This window comes from Hypanus sabinus, chromosome 3 (genome assembly GCF_030144855.1).
Source record: "Hypanus sabinus isolate sHypSab1 chromosome 3, sHypSab1.hap1, whole genome shotgun sequence".
NCBI lineage: Eukaryota > Metazoa > Chordata > Chondrichthyes > Myliobatiformes > Dasyatidae > Hypanus > Hypanus sabinus.
The window spans coordinates 35,790,393-35,803,764 of NC_082708.1; the positions used below are offsets into that span (position 1 = coordinate 35,790,393).

Below are 13,372 nucleotides of genomic sequence, written 5' to 3' on the forward strand. Positions count from 1 at the left end.
CTAAATCTTTTTTTGATAACATTGATTCTAAAATTTCCTCATTTGTGTGGCAAAATAAAAACCCCAGGTTAAGTAAAAGGCAGTTACAAAAATCTAAAAAAGATGGTGGTTTAGCTTTACCTAACTTTAGATTTTACTACTGGGCGAATAATATTCGAAATTTAATATATTGGAAATTAGATTTGGATTCACCATTGTGCCCACAGTGGGTAAATTTAGAATGCAATGAGGCACAGGGATATTCTCTATTCTCCGTTCTGGGTTCTTCTCTTTCTGCCGATTTAGTTAAATTCAATAAACAGTTATCCAATCCTATTGTCAAGCACACATTAAGAATTTGGTTTCAATTTCGTAAGTTTTTTTACTCTGAAAAACTTTGTTCTAGATAGCCCTATCTTACTTAACTTCTTTTTTAAACCTTCTTTGACAGATCAAGCTTTTAGCATATGGAAAAGGAAAGGTATAATATGTTTTCGAGATCTTTTTTTTGAAAGTAGTTTGATGTCTTTCGACCAAATTTCCAACAAATTTTAGTTAGCTAAATCTAATTTTTTTAGATACTTACAAATTAGAAATTTTTTACATAAAGTTCTACCATCCTTCCCCAATTCAACTATGATAGACTTTTCAGATATGATTTTTACCTTGAATCCTTGTCAGAAGGGATTAGTGGCTCTTATTTATAATATGATTATGAAAATACAACCAGAAATATCAGGTAGAATTAAACAAGAATGGGAAAAAGAACTTCAATACAATATATCAACAGAAAAATGGGAAAAAATTTTACAAATGGTTAATTCTTCTTCTATATGTGCTAAACATGCTTTAATACAATTTAAGGTTGTACATAGAGCCCATATGTCGAAAGATAAACTTGCTCGATTCTATTCTCATATTAACCCTCAATGTGACAGATGTCATTTAGATGTGGCCTCATTGACCCACATGTTTTGGTCATGTTCCTCTTTACATGACTATTGGAAGGACATATTTGCTATTATTTCCTCAATATGGAATATTGATTTACAACCTCATCTTATTACTGCAATTTTTGGTATACCAAATGAGGATGGTAACCGGTTTTCCCCTTCAATTAGACGAATGATCGCCTTTGCAACATTAATGGCCAGAAGGTCTATATTACAAAATTGGAAAGAAGTAAACCCTCCTACCACGTTTCAGTGGTTCTCTCAAACTATTTCTTGTCTGAGTTTAGAAAAAATTAGAAGTACTATTTTCGATCCATCAATTAAATTTGAAGAAACTTGGAGACCGTTCATTCGACACTTTCATATGAATTAATTTGATCTCTTCCAGACCATTTCTCTTTTTATTCTTGTTCTGGTATGGAGTTCTGGAGTTTTTGACACTATCATATATATATAAACTGTTATTATTGCCCATGTTAGTTTAGTTTAGGTTTTTTTTTCAATATATTTTTTTTCTTGCATTTTTTAATTTTTTTTTCTTTTGATGATTATTCTTGTTTTTTTCATGTATAATTAATATAGGTTACATTGATTAATGTACTATTTTTTTGCTGATATTTTAATAAGATATTGTTATTCTATTACTAATTTAACTAAGTCTAATGTACCCATAACCTATTCAATTTCACAATATGTTTTTTTTTCTATATATGAAATTCAATAAAAAGATTGAAAAAGAAAGAAAGATCCCTTGGATGGAAACAGGAATCACCGGTGCATTAGCCCTCCTCAGGTCCACCACCAGCTCCTTAGTCTTTTTCACATTAAGCTGCAGGTGATTCTGCTCACACCATGTGACAATGTACACAGCCCTGTACTCAGCCTCATCTCCCTTGCTGATGCATCCAACTATGGCAGAGTCATCGGAAAACTTCTGAAGATGGCAAGACTCTGTTGTAGCTGAAGTCCAAAGTGTAGACGGTAAAGAGAAAGGGCGACAGGACAGTACCCTGTGGAGCCCCAGCGTTGCTGACCACTCTGTCTGATACCCAGAGTTGCAAGCACACGTACTGTGGTCTGCCAGTCAAGTAATCAATAATCCATGACACCAGGGAAGCATCCACCTGCATCATTGTCAGCTTCTCACCCAGCAGAGCAGGGCAGATGGTGTTTGAACAATACAGTATGAATACATGCTATTCAGCTCTACAGTCCACGGCAACATGGTGCCCAACCTGTTAGTCCCAATTCCCTGTATTGGACCCATATCCCTCTAAGCCCCACCCATCCATGTACCTGTTCAAATGCTCCTTAAATGACACCATTGTACCTGCCTTCTAATTCCGTATACTCACTGCCCTCTGTTGCAAAGGCTACTCCTCAGATCCCATTTATATCTTTCCCCTTTTACCATGAACCTACACCCCTCGTTTTGAACTCCCCCTACCCTAGGGAAAAGTCTATTTGTTGCTCCAGATTCCAGCACCTGCAGTCTTGTGTCTCAAAGGTAATACTTATTGGCTAGACATTAAAGTAGCACTTAACCAATTATAGCATTAAGAACCCAATGCAAAATTGACTTGGAGCCAATTCTGCACTGGCTAAAATTATTTCAAGGGCAAAGAAAGATTACTTTTATATCTGAAGTTCATTCATTTTTGAATACCATATTACTGCAAGAGCCAAATATAATGTCCTCAACCTAACTTCCCTCAGCAACTTCATGAATGATCATCCCTACCCATGACCAAAAGTTAAAATGTTAAGTTATAATTGGAGAGCTCAACTCCATATGCAATTCTTCAAATAGTAAAACAATTCATCCTGGCATACAAGAAGATATGGAAAAAAGAGAAACACAGGAAATTGGAGCAATAAACAAGATGCTAGAAGAACTCCAGATAAGGAAGGAAAATGCACAGTCAACATTGCAACTAGACTGAAGGATAAAGATCAGCGAACCAATATGAAAAGATTAATGGAAGGGGTGGAATACATTGAAAATATAGGTACAAGCTGATAAAGGGCACGTAATTTGTGGTACAAGCTATGAGAAATCCACCAGCTCCCTAACCACCACCCTTGACAGTCCACAACATTAACATAAATGTCTTTAAATCTGTTGCATCAACAGAAATTATACAAAACCAGCTATAAAATAATGGCTAAAAGATCAGGTTAGAGGATGGTAATCCTGCAGAAAGTTACCCATTTTCTGACTTTCATATTATTTATATTAAGAACGTGAATTAAGAGCATACTAGAAGTAAGAATAGGTGCACCTCAAAAATTTTTCTCCAATGTGCAACAGTTAGTCAATCCCACGATCTTCAGATCAGATCAAAGCTCCATAATCCTGTCACAACTCAACAATAATTGAAAAGTGGAGGAAAAAACCAACAGCTCCAAGCATACCCCCATTCCCAAAGATAAAGGAGTCCTGTATTTGAGTGCCTAAAAGTCATAAAGCTGTCAATAAATACAGAGGACCTCAGTCTTCAGCAAAGTCCCTAAATCAACTTGACTGCAAATGAGGCAGGGACCCCATGAGTTTAACATTGCCATATATGCTAAGTGATGATGGTAGATGTTTCAGCTTCTGCAGGATTAGTCCACCTTGATTGGCCCCACACTCTCTCAACCACTCACAAATCCACCACAGATGATCAGGAGATTGCCTTGGCTTTTACTGAGTTTTTCATAAAACACAGAACAGTACAGCACTGGACAGGCCATTTATCCCAGTATGTTGCACTGATCTTGATGCCAATTTGTACCAAATATCCTCCTCCTGTGTATCTTTATTCTTTGCATATTCATGTATCAATCTAAAAGACTCAAACTCCACCAAACCAGCTGCTTCTGGTTATTCATTCTAAGCAACTACCGCTCTGCAAAAAAAAAATAACATCTCCTTTATACTCCCCCAACATTAAAAACATTCCTTGCTCTAAACTCCCCTTCCCTCGGTGACTGAATGGGGCTAAAATGATGAGCAGTAGTTGCCTAAGCAGCCTCCTTCTAGGACAGGTCAAACAAGCAGGTATTTAACAGCAAGAAAGTGAGGAGGATAGAGTGGACAGAGATTCAGATCATAGAAGGAGACATTGAAAGAGAAAGGCAAAGTGAAGAGGAAGAGCAAAGGGCAAAGAGCTAAACAGATCCATGCAAAACTATGCATAAACAATAAGCACATTAAGTCCACCGCAGAGTGGAGACACATGAGACTATGAGACTGCATGCAGTCAATGTTTGTCAAATCTTCAAGTCTTGATACTGGGATTCCACCCAATATGTCAACAAACTTACCCTACCCTCAACCACCCCCCAAGCCGCCACACACCCAGCCCCTTCCCCATTGATGCTGCTTAACCCCAGCAGATTATTTGTCTACATCAGCATCTGGTCTCCAATTATCTTGGAACTTCCTTCTGCTAAACGAAGATGTTGTACCTCCAAGTCTATGTGGGAGTGGCTGTACCAACACCTCCCCATTTGAAAACTCAGAGAATTAATGTGGAAGAAATTTTTCATCAAATTCAAGATATTGTCTAAGAAGATACTGTTAATTTCATATAGCTTATATAGTATCTTCTAAGATACTGTTAATCAATATAATCTTATATCTTATATAGTTAGCTTATATCCTACTTGTGTTCCTGTTTCTTATTTTAAAATCTGAATAGTTAGCTCTCTCTCTTTCCATAGGTCATTACTGATGTGAAATTTCCAGCATTCACTTTCTTTACTTCCATATCTTCTGATATAACTTGTAGAGAAAATATTAGTCAATGTCCAGCCGGAGTCCTGCAGCATCTATAGGTACCCCAAGCCTGTTCATGCAATGTTAGAGAAATGGCACCTGGACAACGGAAAGGCAGGTAAAACGGAAGACACTATGTCTACTGTGACCATCAGAAAGGAAACATGTACTGATGAAAAATAAAAAAGTTGACCAAGCTATCACAAAATAAGTAAGACATACATTCTTGCCGTGGCTGTATCGATTTCCTCTGGATGCTCTGGTTTCCTCTCATTCCAAAGGTGTACAGGTTAGTAGGTTAATTGATCACATGGGTATAAATGGACAGCACGGGCTTGTTGGCATGAAAAGACGTGTTACCATGCTGTATCTTTAAATAGAAATTTTAAAAATAATAATAAAGGCCTCTTGAAATCTCCAAAAGCACTGAAGCTGGAAAGATGTGCCTAGCAGTGCATTGGAACTGCTAGAATTTATGAGTGATTGATTGTAGAAGCTATGAAGTTGTAGAAAATGTGAACAAAATTAATCCTATCTTGTTTTGGATGGGAAGAAGTGTGATGAGGGCAGAAATTAGGGAATGAGAGCAGATTTAGTTGAAAGTACCCAAATCTAAATGTTCCAGAGTTGTGGTTGATGCCAATATTATAAATGATTGCATGCCTTTCCATAAGTCAAAAGCCTTCAATCACCTGCACTGTAGTCATTGATCACGTTTTAAAATTCTTTCAACGTGATTGAATATATCATATCAGGTATGGATATTTGAATATATCATATCAGGTATGGATATATATGCATTTTTGAATATTTTTAGTTTAAATTGTCATCAACAAGAGAATAATTGCAGAGAGAAAAGGTGAAGAAAGTGGGGCGAATAGTGTCACTCATATCACCTCTTTATTCACAAAAGATGAAAAAAAATCAATTAATTTTCTGGCTTGCGGCTTTCCTCATATTCCTCAATTTCTTGTTGTATTTCCTTCTCATTAATACTTCCAAATTTGACATTTAAGACATTATATCATTTATCTTTTTCACAAAAAAGAATAACACATTTATGCACTTTTTTATGTTGAACTTACCAAACCGTAGTCTCTATTTGAGTGTCATTTGGCTGATGACAGTCCAACTGTGCAAAAAGTGGGAAAAGAACTTGAATCCCACCAACAGAATGGATTGCACTGTGGATTGAATGTGTCACAATTGCTTTGACATCCTACAGCAAAAAGAGCAAAAGAAAAATAAACAATTTTACTTAAAACGATTTCCATTTATATAAGAATAACTTTACAAAATGGTCCGAAGGCACTGCATTTGAGTGTTATCAGACAAAAATTGGCACTAGGGTGCATAAAGATATATAAGAAACAATGACTAAAGAGTGCTTCAAAGGAAAAGAAAATGGAAAAGCAAATAAGTTAATGGAAGCAATTACAACACTACTCAACCCTGAACGCTTGGTTGTAGGCTTGCCCACAAATTAAATTCAGGTTTGGTCAACATTCTAATGAATACACTTTTAAAGGTTACAGATTTGAAGGAGATCAGACATAGAGAGGTAAAAACAAAGGAATTTTTTTTTTAAAAGATGTGATTTTTTAAAAATCAAAATGTTGCTGAATTAGAAGCTAATGTGATACAGCAAGTAAAGGATGGTGGTGCAGGCTCTTAAGGATCAACATATTCAATTTCCAAAGAGGCAGTTTCAAACACTGAATAGAACATAGCTTATGTCATCAAGAGGACTAACTCAGAATATCCCTGTTTTTGATCAAGCTCACTGGCGGGTAAAATATTCATTTTCTATTGCATTCTAACCTACTAAGGTTAGGTTTTGCAATAATCAAGTCTCTGAATTAGTCAACTGAAATTCAGATATTCTCAAGTTTATAAACAGAAAAAAAGAAATTCAATCAGGGAACACACACAAAATGCTGGAGGAACTCAGCAGGCCAGGAAGCATCTACGGAAACAACTGACATTTCGGGTCAGGACCCTGCATGAGGACTGGAAAGGAAGGGGAGGATACCAGAACATGGAGGTGAAGGGAGAAGGAGGGCCAGCTAGAAGGTGATAGGTGAAATGAGGTGGGGGGAAGGGGGAAATGAAGTAAGAAGCTGGGAGGTGATTTGGTGGAAAAGGTAAAGGGCTGGAGAAGAAGAAATCTGAGTGGACAGTGGACCATGGGAGAAAGGGAAGGAAGAGGGGCACTAGGGGGAGGTGATAAGCAGGTGAGGAGAAGTTAAGAGACTGGACTGGGGAATTAGAAGAAGAGGGAAGGGAGAAGGTAAAAAAAAATACTGAAATAATAAATTGATGTTCATCTATCCAGTTGCAGGCTACCTAGATGGAATATGAGGTGTTACTCCTCCATCCTAAGAGTAGTGGAACAGGTATGGGGATTGGAATTAAAATGGTTGGCCACCGGGAAATTCCACTTTCTGCAGATGGAGCGAAAGCACTCTACGTAGCAGTCCCCCAATTTACATTGGGTTTCACCACTGTAGAGGAGGCTGCCTCTATAAAGTGGACAAGCCCAACAAATTTGCAAGTGAAGTGTTTCTTCATCCGGAGGAACTGTTTGTGGACTTCAATGGAAGTGAGGGAGGAGGTGAATGGGCTTGTGTAGCATCTCTGTCACTTGAAGGCACAGTAGGGAGGGTGAAATGGAGAAGGGAATCAAGGAGGGACCAATCCTGTGAAAAACGAAGAGTAGAGGTAGGAAAAGAGTCATATAGTGATAGAATCATGTTTAACATGGCAGTATTTGCAAAGTATGATGTGTTCGACACATTGGCTCATAAGGTGGTAGGTGAAGACAAGAAAACTTCTAGCCCTGTTAAGTCAGCGTGAAAATGGGGTGAGCATGGATGTCTGAGAAATGGAGGAAATGCTGATGAAGACAGCATCAACGGTGGAGAAAGGAAACACCATCCTTTGAAGAAGAAACACATCTCTGATGTTCTGGAAAGGAAAGCGTATTCCTGGGAACAGATGCAGCAGAGACAAAGGAAATGAGAAAAGGGAAACAGCATCAAAAGTTACAGGGAGAAGGCCAGGGAGTGGAGCTGAGGAGGGGATAAAGGGATCAGCCGAATGGCCTAGTTCTGCTCCTATGTCTTATGAAAACACATTTTTGCGGGAGACAGGGAGGGAAAAGGCATAGCCAAGAAAGCCGTGGAAATCAGTAGGCTTATAGAAGATATTGGTAAACAGTTTGTCTCCAGAGATGGAGACAGAAGATTGAGAAATGGAAGAGAAGTGTCAGAAATGAATCAAGTGAATTAAAGGGCAGGGTAAAAGTTAGAAACAAAATTGACAAGCTCATTGTGGGTAGTAGCACCAATGCAGTCAACAATATAAGGCAGAAAGAATTGGGACACATTATCAGGGCTTGGAACATGGACTGTTCCACGTAGCCAACGAAACAGCAAGAATAACTGGGGCCCATACCAGGGCCCACGGCTAAACTTTGAATTTGGAGAAAGTGCAAGGAGCCAAAAGAGAAATTCTTGAGTGTGAAGACCAGTTCCACCATAGGGAGGAGAGGGGTGGTAGAGAGGAACTGGCTGGGTCTATTGTTGAGAAAGAGCAGAGAGCTTTAAGGCCTTCTTGATGGGGAAAATAAGTGTACAGGGCCTGGACATCCACAGTGAACGTGAGGCAGTTAAGGCCAGAGAATTAAGAGATGTTGAAGAGATTGAGAGTATGTGAAATGCTGCTGCTATAGATAAGGGAGTAAACCAAGAGGATAGAATGGAGTCAAGGTATGTGGACAGGAACTCAGTAGGGCAGCAGCAAGCAGAAACAATAGGCCTATCCAAATAGTTAGGTATGAATCTTGACTAGGAGGTGGAAACGAGCAGTGCAGAGTAAGGGAACTATGAAGTAGATGGCAGAGGATGCGAGATCTCCAGAGCTGACTAGGTTAGTGATGATACGAGACACAGTGGTCTGATGGTCGGAGTGGGGTCCTTTTCAAGGGCTAAGTAAAAGGAGATATCTGAGAGTAGCCTCCTGGCCTCAGCAAGGTAGAGGTCAGTCCACCACACTACCACAACACCATCACTGTCTGAGCCTTTGATCATAAGGTTGTTTTTAGTGCAGAGAGTGTGGAAGGTATTGCATTTAGAGGGGGTCGAGTTCAAACAGTAGGGAGGAGTGCTGAAGTTGAGCCAGTTGATGTCCCATTGGCAATTAAAGATGAAAGATCCAGAGTGGGGTGTCCAAGAAGCAGAGGAGGGTTGGAAATAGGAGAAGGGACCATCAGTGCAGGGTGGGGAATACTTGCCAATCAAGGAGTGTACTGCTCCATTCGTCTGGAGGAAATAAGGCCATAAGAAAGATTTCAACAACAGGTCAGCTAAGGCAGAATCAATATGAGGCAATCTTACAGAGATGGAAAAACATATCAGCAATGAAACAAGTGAGGAAAATAAATATTTCTATATTCACCAGGATCTCTACCTGGCCATTGAAATTGTGCAAGTACTTAAGAATCAACACACTCAAATTCAACACATTAGATTGGTAAATCAAATAGAACACATCATGTGTCATTAATAGACTCTTCAGGAAGGACCTAACTTAGAAGATCCCTGTGTTTGATCTACCTCATTGGCTAGCAAAGTAGACATTTATTATTGTACCCGAACTTACTAAGGTTAGAGAATCTGCATAATGAAGGGATGTATCCAAGAAAACACAACCTGGGCTAACAAACCTGACTGGTCAAAAAAAACTGAAACGGAAACAGCAATGAAGAATCCTTCTACACCTGTATGTGGCATATTCCTAAGTCTTTACCAAGGACTTGCATGACTGACAGTTGTGAAACCCGAGCTAAGACATGATGAAGGAAGCTCTGAACACCACCAGAGATGGAGGACCTTCATTGCAGCCCTAAACATAATGGGAAGTAGGTTTACACAATGTGGTAGGGACAAAGTAATCTTAACACAATTTAAAGATGACCAATTAAAACAATTCATTACTCCTTCAGAAATCCAAAAGTTACTCCACTTGCACCTACAAAAGCAATATACTGCTGTTATCAAGGTCATATTTTAGAAGATCTTACAGTTAAGTAATTCAAAAAGCACAGAAAGATATAGATGAATACAATAAAAGATCTTAATGCAAACCTGCAACATTAGTGCATGTGGAGAATGTACAAAAATTGAAGGGTTTTCCTTTGGTGATGATTCAAGACAAAGCTGTGCATCGGTTGCTTTGGCATTATATGTGAAAGCAATACTGTTGGCCAACTTCCCGTCATACAATACTTGCTTGTGATGTTCAGCAAGATGGATGTCACTCTCAGACTTAAATTTAAAAGTACTCTGAAAGACACCATATTTTTTTCCACATGTCAAATGTGCTACATTTAGACAGCAACGACTCACAAAACTATATTTAATCTTTAACAGTGACCTTAAAACTATAATAATACACAAAAATAGTTATATACAATGTTTCACAAACTCACACAAAGTCATTAATGCAGGTATTTTTGAAAATTAGATCAAATGATGCATTCAAAATTAGGTACTACATTTGTAAAGAATATCTTATATTACCATTTCTGTAAAAAAGTAAAATCACTCTCTTTTAAATACAGAAGCTTTAGTGTTAGTGTTAGTATTTGAATGTGATGACAAAGAATTTACAATACTGTCTAAAATATGCAGTGGCTCATCACAGCTAATTTAACCATGATACCTGATAGAAAATATAATGAACTTCAAGTGTGCATATGATGAAATATTTTAAAGTGAAGCTGTCTTCCAAGTTCAAGGAACAAAGAAAAAGGACCAATTAAAATCTGTATCCAAATTGAATTTAACAATTATATAATTATTTGTCAATTAATAATTTACTCAGAACTATAAAAGTTGTGCCATTTGCATTAACAAAAGCAAAATGCCACACATAGTGGTAAACTATCACCAAAGTATTATATGTAAGCTACCTTTTAGAACCATAGCTTTAAAAAAGATCTTTCACTATTATCAGCTAACTATTATACTCCTGTGGGGAAAATACACGGCAAACCTCATTTCCATTTATTCAGTTTCTCTTCCCATCTTCCTCAATGTTCCTTACACGCATTTTTATGGCATCACCAATTTTTCTCTACTCCATTTCTGTATCTGTTTTCATTGATCATCAATATACACATCCATTTACTTAATCTGTTGACTACTTTTGTTCTTTAAAGACAGATGACCCACAGTAAGATTAGGAGCAATGCCGAAATATGCTCTTCTCAAATCAGATGTGTTTCCTATCACCCATGTGAGAGTGTGAAGCCTCACCTATCCAATATCTGTAGACATTGTTAGAAGAAGCGAAGAGGAAATATATGGTGAAGACAAGCCAAATGTGGGTTTGAGAATAGAACAGGATAGAATGTGATCAGAACTGGCTGTAATTAAAAGAATGCAGCTCAGCCAGGACTAGAAATGGAGTCAAAGTTTTAGATCAGTCTCAGTCAGACCCCTAAAGCTTCCACTGCTCCAAGGGAATCAAACCCAGCATAGCCAGTCTCCTCTTAACTGAAATACTTCACCCCAGGCAATATCCCAGTGAACCTCCTTTGCAAAATTTCTTGTGATTTAGTAAATAGATTTGGGTGGTTCAGAACTGTAGTGCAGAAAGCTGATAGAGAAAAAGTGTTATTCTGCTATCACAGTCCCTGAGAAAGAAATCCAATTTGAAGAACTCCAACTAATATTGAGAACATAATCTCTCTAGAAAATGACATTTAGTTAATCTACTTCATAGTTATCACCCCAAAATTGTGCAGGTAATAGCGTTTCAAGTGCTCACCCACGTATTTTTTTTAAATGCATAAAGCAAGTTTTATACACCTAATTTTAATTGAATAAACAATTTTTCTTTTCAACTCCCCTCTAATCTATCTAAAATTTAACTTAAATCTACATTCCTAATTACTAGCCCCACTGCTAAGTTAAACATCCCTTTGCTATTTACCAAGTCTAGGCCTCTAACACAATGTAAATCATCCCTCAATTTTCTTTACTCCAAAATTAGAAATCTTCAGTTAGATTGTCTTTCTTGTCAACTCCTAACTCCTCAGCCATGACAGCATCAATTTCACCTGTACCTGCTGTAGTATTATCAATTCCTTCCAGCAGTGTAGTTACCAGAACTGTAGAAATACTCCAGCCGTGGCCTAACTAATGTTTTATACAGATCTAGCATGAATAGTAAGACTTAGCTTTAATATGGGTAAAAACGACAGTTTCCTTTTATCTTCCTTGGTGTTGCAATTAGTAACACTGCAGAGGTTGGAACCAGACAGTGACTGCACTGTCAGAAATGCAAACCACAATTAAATATGACATCTGGCTGAGATGGCTCTTACGTATATTGTCAGCAATCTGATTTAGTGCCAAAAAGGGATAGCAATAAAGTCACTGCCTACTAAATGAATTTGAAGCAGAGACCAAAGCAGTGACTCTAGATTTGAAATATTTACACAGATGAAAGCTTTGTTCATCCAGTACAAAGTGTCAGATAAATAGCCCAATAGCTTAGAAACAGACAAGGGATGCAATGGTAATGTTAAAACAGAAAGTTAAAAATGCAGACACTGGAAATCTGAAATTAAACCAGAAAATAAGGGAAACCCTCAGCAGGTCGGGTAGCAACTGTGGCAAAAGAAACCAAGTGAACATTGCAGGGCAATAATCCTCTTAACCAGGCTTCTTTATCATTCATTTGATGCTGCCTGATGTACTGGGTGTTTCAAGTACTTTCTGTCCTTCTGCTGGATTATCTAGTTGCCATCTGATTATATGTGGAAAATTATGCTTTTGGACACATTAGCCAAGAACAGCATGGAATCAAAATAAGGGGAGGCTCAGAACAGACCTTTGAGACAGTGGGGTCTAACTGAGAAAATGCCACTATAATTCTATAACCTCAGCAGAATAGGTGAGACTAATACTAGGTGAGCATGTCCCATCCAGATTAATAAAAATGGAGAGGTAATTGTGCAATTACTTATGTCAAAGACTGCAGATAATTCAAGAAAAAAACAACAAACTCCATTGACAATGTGTAGATGTGCATGAATAAGTTTAATGGAAATTATTATTTTTATTTCTTCTTCCCCTCCTTATCCTGCACCTTAGATGTCTTATCTAACATTTTATTTCAGAGTTTCTGAAATAAAATATATCTGAAGTATTTTGCTTTATAAGCTTTGATTAAAATACAAAGCTCTGAAACAAGATCTATCAGTGTTTTGCTCTTTGTATTATGAAATCTCCATAATACTTCTGGAATTGATACATAAGATTCACTGAATGAGTAGTTAAACTTGATTTGAAAGGTAATAGACTGTGTTAAGTGACCCCATGATAGTCACGTTCTTGTCAACACCTACTGGAAAGATATGCTTATGAATAATGCTGGAGTCGGCAAGGCAAGGCACAGGACATAACCCGAGTAAATGTTAACTTCACAAAGCAGAATTAATTCAAGTAGGTGTTAAAATGATTTCATAAACATCTATGAATAAATTCACTTACATGCACACACACAAGGACAACCAATGCATTTGATCCACAGATTTTCTTTCAATAAGTCAAATCAGTCACTATAGCAAAGTTTATTTTAGCTTTAGTATTCTTCAGCAATGCAA

The 13,372-nt window shown here is 37.6% G+C and overlaps 1 protein-coding gene across 2 annotated transcripts in view; it reads right to left on the reverse strand.

Annotated features, from left to right (window-relative positions):
- The window catches only part of nbeaa (neurobeachin a), a 790,167-nt gene that overhangs the window by 621,352 nt on the left and 155,443 nt on the right, over nucleotides 1-13,372 (reverse strand). For both annotated transcript variants that reach the window (XM_059964072.1, XM_059964073.1), the window contains exons 9-10: nucleotides 9,843-10,040; nucleotides 5,781-5,914 (exon numbers count right to left, since the gene is read on the reverse strand). In XM_059964072.1, the coding sequence (XP_059820055.1) occupies nucleotides 5,781-5,914; nucleotides 9,843-10,040 (332 nt within the window). The remainder of the gene's footprint in view (nucleotides 1-5,780; nucleotides 5,915-9,842; nucleotides 10,041-13,372) is intronic.